The following is an 11,044-nucleotide window of genomic DNA, read 5'->3' on the forward strand; positions in this document are numbered from 1 at the left end:
GATCCAATGTATAGTAATAAAGTTGGTTATGTGTCAACTGTGGGAGGACAGTTAGCCTGTAAGCAATCTTTAAATGAAATAGGACAAGCAACAGTGACAGACAAATGTTTTCCCTGCTTCTTTATACTTGTCAGAAAAAATCAAATGAACGTGTCTCCTTGGTTAGGCTGCAAACTTAAACATAATTAAGGAGATACTGAAGTGAGTTAACAGGGTTCAAATCTAGTGCCGAAATTAAATTAAATTTACACAGACACTAACATCTCTGTGAGATCCCTCCGCCTAATTGACTCGCGGTGTGAGCCGCTGCACCTGTCTCCACGCTGCTTCTCCCTCCGCTCGCCGCATCATCTCTCCTCCCGCAGAGCCTAGTGGAGCAGCAGCGTCTCTCACCTCCAGCTCCAGCTTTATGTCTGTGAGGGCTTCCCAGCGCCGGTGGGGATATTTTATCGATGCTCTCCACCTAATGTGACAATTTCATATAACCTAAGTGATTGAAATACCGGCTGAAGCAATGGGAGCCTTTGGAGTGATGATAGGGATTTTACAGTACGTGGGACTTTACATTCAACTTAACGCGGCTCTCAACGTCGCACACGGCGAGGTGGATAATCACGTCTCTGGAAATGGTGAGATATTTTATGCCTCTGTTTGTTGGCGGTAGTATCTTGACTGGAAGGAGAGGCTCCTATTATAATATTCACTCTAGAGGAGGAGAGACTGGGTGGGGTTCAATGAACACTGATTGATCTGGCAGTGATTTTCTTTCTTCTTTTAAAAAAGTTTAATCTTGTTATGAAGGTAGATAGTCGACAATTGTTGCAGACTTACTATTGTCTGTGATTGGCTTAAATACATAAGGGTTGGGGATTAAATAAAACTTTACGTTGCACTTTTATCTTCTTTTAATGTGTCCACGTGAAAGTGGTGCAAGTTGGTGACCTAACTGAATGTGACATGACTTTTAATAACTTATTAAGAGCTGGGATACACAAGCCACACTCATGCACCACGTTCAAGTTGATTAAGAATTCAGTTTCAACAAAACCTATTAAGTTCAACAAAATCAGACACAGCATGCAGGGCTGTGTTTCAGCACACAATTCAAACAGTAGCTGCTGGCCAAAATGTCTTCAAGATTTTTGTGTGTTTAATAGTTTCTGCAAAAAATCCATAATGAAAAATAACTGCTGTAACTGCTTTGAGATAAATGTTAAGATAACTAAATAATAATTTTCCCATGGAAATGGTTATATGATATCAGATGAAAAATAGAACTAGCTATAATACCATCACTACAAATGAAATAAATTATGCAGTCCCCAACGCATATTGTATTTTTATATGCATGACTATTAAGGTGTGATCAGGATGGGAATTAAAAATAGCTGTTGGTTTACCTGTAAGAGTTGAAGAAGTTGCACCTTTGTGTTGCTGCATTGCTATCCTGGCATGGCACTCATGCTGAACAGCTCCACTTGTGTATTTGATAGTTTTGGCATATTTACCTCTCATCAGGGATTTGAACCACCAACCTTCCTAACGCTAACATTCTTCTCTGACCTGAAGCTCCCAGAAACAGGAAAGATAAATGCTTTTCATTAATGGTTCACAGTAGCAACAGCCAGGCAGGAAACCTCAGGAAAAAGCAAGGGAGATGACATGCAACATAAGCCCCTATCAAAAGCAAATCGTGAATATTGTGATTACATGGTATGTGACTCAGACCATCGTCTAGAAATACTATCTTCTGTGCAAAACACATTTTGTATTTTTAACACTTTACAGAATTATGGAAAGCAGAAATGTTATTTCTTAGCACTATATTATGAAATTAATGTTTTATATAAGCAAAAAATACAAGTTTAAGTCACTTGTTTGAGGGTAGACAGGCAACTACGACTATAAACCCACACAAGACCAACAGTGCAAACTAACATGGTGTTACCAGATTCATTTATGGTAAGAAGCATGCAGCGCAAGTTCGACTGAAGGTTTAGGCAGATGGACATGAAATGGAAACTTGCTAGTCAATGTGAACCATAAAAGCAAAAAAAGCCAAGGGTATGTGCCTTCAGTGTGCTTCAGACAAATTACAGCTCCTGTAGGTACCCAAAGGAGAGAGGAGATCCTGACATATTTGTGCTTTTTATGGAGGTGGGTGAAAGCTTCTGATGCCCTGCGACTGTACCGTGGCCATATTTTATATTCACAGCTGGGTGCCTTTTTTTTCAGAGGGTGAGTTTGTATTTGTTAAGTACTCCTCTGGACTGGAGTCTGTGAAATGTTGTCATAGCATTGACAAGTTTGTTTTGTTAAGTACTCCTCTGGACTAGTCTGTGAAACCTGCTGTAAGATAGCATTTTCTTTGAGAAAGGGAAACCAGGGGGAAATAATGATAGAGCGGAGTCCTATGTTGATACACAGGTAACCAGCAGGAGTATTCATTCTAATTAATGTCTAATTAAGTTATCTTCAACTTTCCTGAAACCACATATACAGTATGAATGTCCCCTTTAAATCTTTTATTTTTACCTCAAAGAGAGTTCACAGTTACGTTCTGTAGGCGCTGCATTGTCAAATAAGATTTTCTTAAGTAACATATAGCGTTCAGACAGCAGCTAAAACAATTTTAGTTCTGTTCCTTAAGTACTTTAATTTTCAAACAGTGCAATTTTTTTTACCTCTTTTTTTCAATTAAAATGTGTTATTTTTTATCCTTGTCAGCTCCTTTGAACATAATGGGCAATTTTACCTACTAGCAATCTTACCTTTCTCTGCAGCTCTAGACATAGATTTATGTAATTAAATTGCACGATAACCACTTCATCACAGTTTCTCCCCTGTTGTCCCTTGAGCCCTCTCTGTTAAGCAAGCTAGCTTTAGCTTGATCGCTACAAATGAATGTGGCGTGCAGCTGTTCCAAATGGATTGACTGTCTTGGACAGGTTAGAAAATCAATTAGTAGCATTTCTCCCAAAGGAAGTTAATTAAAATTGGCTATAATTGTTCTCTTTCCCACTCCATGTCTCAGACTGGCCATAAAGAAGAAATGTTTCACGGTATGGAGTCCTAACAAGAAGGAAAACTCCTCTGCAAAAGGAAATGTTTAGGCTTTTATAACTTGATCCAGAAAACAAAATAATAACCGTCAATTTTCACTTTTGAACAGCAGCAGCTCCAGCAACAGAAATGACTTGTGGCATCCTTTGCGGTTAAGTAAGCCATTGGATTTAGTATTTAGTTTTTTTCTTCAATCTGGCTCTTTGATAAATTGCCCAAGCAGAGGGGAGCTGAGCCGTCATGTAGAGCAGAGAGGCTGGATGCACTGTTGTGGAGAGTGCTTGTTAGATTCAGCCCTCAATCATTTGTTTCAGATAAGTACAACTGGCCAGGGGCCGGTCAGCCCCTGCACACCAGCTTCCACTTAAGCTCAAATGGAGATTGAATCGCATGCGATGCAAAACTATATGTTCTGTGTGAAGACAAACGACCAGATTACATGGATCTGTACCTTCACTTCATTGTGGGTCAGAGTATGACTCTCACCTGCCATACGGTCCTGGCGGTCGAATCTCACCTGTGAAGACAGAGCAGGAAAGACTGGGTTTTAGTTGTGCATGTGTGAGTTTTCGTTTTGTAGACAACGTATAACACAAAGGGATGATGACGCAGCAGGTGGTTTCATCATAAATTCTGAACCCTTCATTTCTAGTGCAAGACGTGGCAATGTTAGTGTTCTTTGGCAGCGCTCATCCTGTTATCCACCGTGAGCGTACCACTTTCACAGTGTGGGGGCGTGTACCAATTCATTAGACTTCCAAAGTGTCTGGGATCCTCTGCAAGTCCTCTGCTTGGTGTCCTCTTAATGAGGACGGCCAGCCCAGGCAGTTTGCATTGGCTTTCAATTTAATGGAGCTCTGACTGTGGGGGGGGCAACAAATTGTGCAGTCGTGCTCTCACAGCGGAGGGTGCTGGTGAAGGCTCGGTAGGAGAGGGCAGGAGAGGGAAAGGATGGTTGAGACAATGCACACCTCGAGAGGATACTGCAGACAGGCGGAAATTTTGTGTCGCGACTGTGAAATCAACATTTTCTAAAGGCAGAAATTGGGATTTTCTAAACATCTTGATTAAAATGGATAAAACAAAAGAGCCAAATTCTTATTCCTATCTTTATTAAAATAAAAAAAGCAGCTAAACAACAAGGTCTGCAACTACCGATTGTTTTCATTACTAATTAGCTCTTTAAATTTGTTCTGAACCACAAGAGAGAAGAAGATAAAATGGGTTTTGTCATAGGAGAAAGGTCTTAGAAAAATTAAATCACAGGCAGGGAGGGAAGCGTTCCAAAGTTGTAACACAGAGTTATTTAGTGTTGTGTGGGCCGGCTCTGCTCCATTTAATGTGCAGTGAAATTAAGCTACTTTGACACAGAGGTTTATTATTCGCAAGTGTGGAGAATCTACAGTATGTTTGTGATGAGGTCCTGGTTTCATAAGGTCACTTAGACTCACTTTAATTTAAATATATTAAGATTACATTTTATTGCATTACAATCATATTTGAACAACGCTGCTTCAGCCAAGGTGATAGTGTTTCAACCTTAATTCAGCGTCCAGTTTAGTTCTTTGGATCGCTGCAGATTGGATACACCTTGGCTGGCAGAGAGCTCTAAGTAGCTTTGTCACTGCTGTGCTTAACCAGATACGTTTTATAGAGGAGATTATGCCGCCCCTCCCGCTAGAAAGCCAATTGTCTGCTTTTAACAGCCAAATCGGGAAACATATTTCAGCCAATCGTGTGGTTCCACTGACATAAGGGTCAGTTGTACTTCTACTGCGCATGCATGGTAAAGTGACACATGCGTGGTAGAAGTATAACCGGTCGGGGAAATGCATTTTAAACCTTATTTTGGGGCAAAGTCGTAAAACTTTTTCAGTGACTTTAATTAGATTTTACTGGTTATTCTATACATGTAGTTTTTATGTCCCAGTGACCAGTAAAAGTGCAGTTTTGGCAATCTCTCCATTCATTCAGATAGGAGACTGGTCTTGTTAGTCCGAAATAACTGCCCGGAGGCTTTGCCAAGATGGCTGCCGAGTGGCATGACTTGCCTATAAGGTCTTTGGCTTAACTGTCCTCGCTCATGAAAACCTACACACCACTCAAAGGTTCTCAAGGGCAACATACTCAAACAGAAAAACATAATGTTGTCAGTCATCCCTGGGGAGTCCAGATGGAGTACAATGTGCATTCTTGAAAATGGCTCAGAGCACCGGCAATGTCTTGTCAAACAACGCGTGCTACTTCGCGTTACTACACACTGGGAGGAAACGCAGAAATAGCCTTTGAGTCTTGTGTCCCAAGGGCTATGAAAAATTCACTCTGCAGGCCCGCTGTATCCGCAGCAACAGGCAGACAGCTGGTTGCTTGATTACCGGCTCCCTTCTTATTTAATTATTTTACCTTCCACCTTGAATGGAAGCTGAAGGTCTCACAGCAGGCGAATATTTCCCCAGGGATCCTGTCTGTTTGCCCCGCCGCTGATTCTGAACCAAATACAATATTATTGACTTTTTGGCAAATTCCCAGATTTCTTATTTATGTTTATCAGTGCTATTGTGTTTCTTTTCCACATTTGGTTATATGTAACTGTGCTGTACAGAAATCTACAGTAAGTCAGGATGATGGTAGTGTTCTCAACTGCAGGTATAACAGTTGACTCATCTTTGACTGTAAGTGGCGTAGCTACTCGATAAACATCCAGGTATTAAAAAGAATACAATTACTTAATAATAAAACTGACTTAATAATAAAAGAATATTTTTTATTTGTATTGAGCTAAAACTAGCCTCTAAACCAGTCCAAAGTGCTTTAACCCCTGAAGGTATTTCCCATATTCACTAACCAAACAGTTTGTTATCTGCATTCAAGATTAAGCTTTTTAAGATCAAGATAAATATCTGCAGCGGGTCTCTTTATTACTGGAGCTTCTTGTTGTTTCATCCACTGTTCCCTTGGGACTTACCTGATTATTAAAGCCATTCATCAAGTTAGTGAAATACCTCTTCCCGCAGGGGTTCTGTTCATGGGCTATTTGCATTCACCTTGGTGGCAGTTACAATGTTGAGCTGGGTTTTTATGTCTTGGTATTTACTGTGTCTGATTTTTTTCTTCTCAATTAATCATTTTTTCTCTTCAGTGCCCTACGGATGTGATTCAAATGGAAGCATTGAGTTAATGACCATGATTTCACTAGCTGTCCCCATAAGGTGGCAGCTTTTCTGGTGAAAAATGCTTGCACTTAACCCGGAGAAGGATTTTATACAATTCTTACAGCTACCAGGCCTTCATTCCAAAATCCTCTTGTCTTATATTTACACTACTTTTACATCACTGTAAAGTATGTATTAATATTGTCCAGTTCCCTGGTTTCATGCATGGCCTGCTCCCAAATAGTAGGTTGGCCCAGGAAAAGAGAGATACATGTACATGGGACCCTCAGAAAGAGGAGAAATCACGTGGAATAGCGTTACCTTAGACAGTTTGACAATCCGTTGTCAATCATCGGACCTAGCATCACAAAAACGGCCACTAACTACAAAGAGTCATTGGTCCTGCCAAGCATTTGTTTGTGGTACGTTATGTTTGTTTTAACATCCATAACGCTATATTTTGGGTTTATTATATGTGGACAATAAGAAAAATATGGAATAACATAAGGGTTTGACAAAGAGAAACAGAAGCTTGCAGGGTTGGAGACAAGCTTACACTGCAAGCTTCTCTCCCTCGCTCACACACAAGCACACACACACACACACGGACAAGCAAAGATACGGGTGTCACACTTGCTTCTCCTCTATGCTAATAAGCCCTTTGTAATTTAGTCATCCTCAAACAGCTCAAGCTCCCTCCATAGCAGGGAGGGAGCGAGAGAGAGAGGATCGATGGATTGACCTCACACTGGCACTCAGGCTGGATTTATCCCTCTCATTTTGCCTTGGACCTGAAGTGAGAAAATATTTAAGAGTGGTCTCTTTGGGGCTTGAGCAGTGTACATGCATTTCCTTATATGTCCTCCACTGCATTGCTTTCTTTCATTATTTTCTCCCCTTTTTATTTTTAATGAGTCTTTGGTGGATAGCAAGCAGCTGCCTCTATGTTCTCATGGCCTCATTTCTATCATTGCCTTCTGAGCGTTATAGTTAAAGATGCCATTGAGGACCATTTTAAAAATGCATGCACTGTACTTGGATGTTCAAACAAGGGTCTCCTGCCTCTACTAGAAGACAGTTCTGACAGTACTGCCTTTATGAAAATCTATACTTAGAAAAGGCCAAACAGAGCAAACTTTTTCTGCGCCAGCGATAGCATTATAAATGAGACAGCCTGGTGTGTTTGAGATTTCCCTGGAAGTCAATATTCGCATCAAAAGTATGTTTCCACTCTTTTCTCTGCCAGTTTGGTGCCTTGAAAATGTAAACGTGGAGTAAGCTTTTGTGTTGATTTAGCATTCTACCAAGGGTATGGGATTGATTTCTGGTGACGCTACTGTGATTAAAGTCAGGAAACAGTTGGATGTTGGCTGAGCAGGCTTGTCAAGGCCTGACGTCGACACAGCACTCACCGGCAGACAGTCTGTTTGTCAACAAGTCGTGTTTCACTGCCAGGTTGAAGAGGGCGCCTGCATAGCAAACCGAAAGGCAATTTGACAACTGTGAGATCAATAAAGCCAAGAGGAGGATGAGGAAGGACAAGAGAGGCAGGAAGGTGCGGCATTTGTTTGGTAGTACTAATGATTTGGGATGTATGCATGGAGGTATACGAGTGTGTACCTGCCAAAAAATCTTTGGTCATCATCATTTGTGACATGAATACATTTTATACTTTGCATGATATTATTAGGGGTCCTCCAATCGGCAAAATAGGGCTGAGCAGCGAAGTAATATTAATGTTTATCAACTTTCAGTGTGCTTTCAGCCCACTCTTCGGCCCTGGGTCTTTGGAGATCTTCATTCCTGCATTCAGTTAGAAAAAAGTTCCCTCTCACATTTTAGTGCCACCTGTGACAGTTTGCGATCACGTGTTATCAAAATTAGCTCTGTGTGGCCTCTCATGAACCACAGGCATCAGTTCACAAATACACTTACACTACAATGGGTGAGTTTTATATACCACAGCTCATGATTATGGAACAGGCAGACTGGAGGATGTGTGTGACACAGAGAATACTGTACAATGCTAAAATATATATATATATATCACAACAGAGTAATGTTTCTGTAAATTCAATTAATTAATGGTTTAAAAAAGCCATACCATACTTCATCAATATTTTGTTCTTTCATTTGGAACATCCATACAAACAAAATCAACTCATGCTCTATATTTTCTTTTTCACACTCCTCCTCCATGTTTTGTTGTCACTCTCACCAAACCAGTTTAGAGGTGCATTACCGCCACCAACTGTCCAAATCACGTTACTTTGCGAGGCAGCTGGATTCATGAGATTTTCGAGAATCTCTATATGCTAGTTACCAGCTACATTGACCAGTCTTTGACCAGCCATTGGCAGTCTTCGAAGAATGGTCGTATTTTTGCTTGAGATCCCCATCCCTAGTATACTGTAATATACTGTAGCATAGGGGGATGGTATGGGATTTGATTGCACCTCTTGTCCTGTTTAGGGCACAATTAATAATGTAGGTTAGTGTTTAGTGTAATATTCTAAGATGTTTATATTTTATATAGAGATGGAAATGAGGTTGTGGCTGATTTTATTATTTATTTATACATCTCATTTCATTTCACTTCATGTGGACCTTGCCTTTACCAGCTTGGTCATAATGTCACTAAGAAAGTGCAGTTTACAGTAGGGCTCTGTTTTTATTTCAATGATCCTTGTGTTCAACACTGATGTTTTGTGGATGTGCGCATGTCTATCTTTGCAACTACAATTTAGTGATGAATCTGACGCATACTACAGATTAAGTATTACACTATTGCATACTGTAACATCCAGCAAATATGTCTCTTGATCCCTCTCTCCTCTGTCTTTTTCTGTATCTGCACTTTGCCTTTTATTCTTAACACAGTTTAATGAGGACTTTTGCCCTTCACTGGAAAACAAATCAGTGAGCAAAGTTCATTATAGGATGGATATAAGGAGCATAACAACAGTTATATTTAATCTGTGTGATGAAAGAAAGAAAGTAGAAAGCCGAGTTTGCGAAACTGCAGATATACCCCCTAATGCTTCTAGCACATAATATGGGGAGTCACTCATTTTTCTGTCCTTTATCTGTTAAAGGAGTTATTGCTTTGATCTTTGATCTTTTTTCAATTGCAGTGATTTCCTGCACTTTGGTAGTGTGGTTGGAAGAGATAAATGTTGCAAAATGAGCATTGGAGAGGCTCCTTTTGGCCTCCGCCTCCACCTCGTCCATTTCTTTCTCGTACACGGACACCCAGTGCATTGTGGCTTGCATAAAACATGTAACATAAAACACACAGCAGCGCCATTATTGTTCATTTCTGACATGACCATTTTACACGTTATGCCTTTAAACATGCATTTCAACATCAACACACTGACATTTTACATACACATACACTGGATACTGACAAAAAGCCACAAGGCACCACACGCAGTGAGTCTCCCAGGAAGCTGAACACCTGCCAGAGCCAGTGGGCAGGACTCCAGGAGTTGTAGTGAGCTTCCCAGAGAGTTGGAAGCACCTCTTTATGCCAACAGACACGGACTGCCCGCTCAGCAAGAGAGGCACACAGAGGAGAAAGTATAGCGGGGAACTGAAAGGTAGAAGGAAGGTGAGAGTACAGAAGAGGCTAGAGTGGGGGGGGGAGGTAAAAGGAACCTCTAATGGTTAGAAAGTAAGAATGAAAGGGCTATACAAGACTAAAAATGTGTGTTTTCAACAACAAGAGGGGGAGATTTGTGGGTGATGTTACTGAGCTGGAGAGAGAGACCGCAGGCGAGGGAACGGAGTAACAAGTAAAGGATTTAAACAAGAGACAGAAAGAGGTGAAAAATTGAGAAAAATCTTGTGTTTGCAGAATAGGACTGTTATTGGCTGGCTGGGGAAATGGGAAAGTGCAGGAATTACCTTGCAGCTATAAACCTATTCTTCTGTAGCTCTGGACTCCCGTGTGTATTTGAGGACTCCCCGTGCAGCTCTCTCCTTGACTTGACTTTGACTTCACACACTGTGGTTTCAAATGGCTGTGGAGACTCGGCTAGCTTCATTAATTCTTCACCACTTCTCCTTTACTCTATTTTGGTTGTGAGTTGTAGAAAAGGGCTGTTTCTTGTATTTGAAAATGTATCAAGAGTTGGTTTTGTGAGAACACTGAAAAATATTGTGATATCACTGTTACATTTGGTCTTCATTAGTCAGTTAGGTCTATGAAATAAAGACAAATGGTGGCATATAATCGGCAGCCAAACATTTATTGCTTTTATATGAATCAAAGACAAATGCCATAATCTTAGTCATTGTGAAAGCACATCTTTTACATTTTTACTTGCCCTGCTCCCTATACTTACTGTTGCTACACCTGTTAACCTTTAATGCTTGCGCAGTACACATGCAATGAAACAGGTGGCAGATCTTGTTAGTTTTTTAACAATGGGTCCTTGGTTTCAGACAGAGGTAGATACAGCCTTCTCATTTTTAGCCAGCGACCACTGATTTTTATTGGTATGAAATTACATTGAATTACAAAACTGTACATTGCAGATTTTATCAGTTGTAGCTAAGCTTGCTTTAGCATTAATTAGATGGTTAAAATACTGTCTCCAGCTGACTAATTTTAAAATGAGAATATTGTAAAAGGTGTTTTAAAAATGCACTTGATATACATACATGAAATTGTGCTATGAGACTGAGGCTTAACTAATAGAGCAAGACAGAGCTGCTAAGATGAGCCTATGCACTGATATAGTAGCACCCAGGACCAGCTTCCACACAGTGGAGAAATAACAGAAATAGCATGGCTTTTTTTTTTAGTAACCTGTAACTTAATA

At 40.4% G+C, this 11,044-nt stretch overlaps 1 protein-coding gene across 1 annotated transcript in view; it reads left to right on the plus strand.

Moving 5' to 3' along the window:
• Positions 1-510: 510 nt before the first annotated feature.
• The window catches only part of vstm2l (V-set and transmembrane domain containing 2 like), a 29,473-nt gene continuing 18,939 nt past the window's right edge, over positions 511-11,044 (plus strand). The window contains exon 1 of the mRNA XM_046029048.1: positions 511-629. Coding sequence (XP_045885004.1) covers positions 515-629 — 115 coding nt within the window. The 5' untranslated portion in view covers positions 511-514. The remainder of the gene's footprint in view (positions 630-11,044) is intronic.

The sequence above is a fragment of the Micropterus dolomieu genome, linkage group LG18 (assembly GCF_021292245.1).
Source record: "Micropterus dolomieu isolate WLL.071019.BEF.003 ecotype Adirondacks linkage group LG18, ASM2129224v1, whole genome shotgun sequence".
In the NCBI taxonomy this organism is placed as follows: domain Eukaryota; kingdom Metazoa; phylum Chordata; class Actinopteri; order Centrarchiformes; family Centrarchidae; genus Micropterus; species Micropterus dolomieu.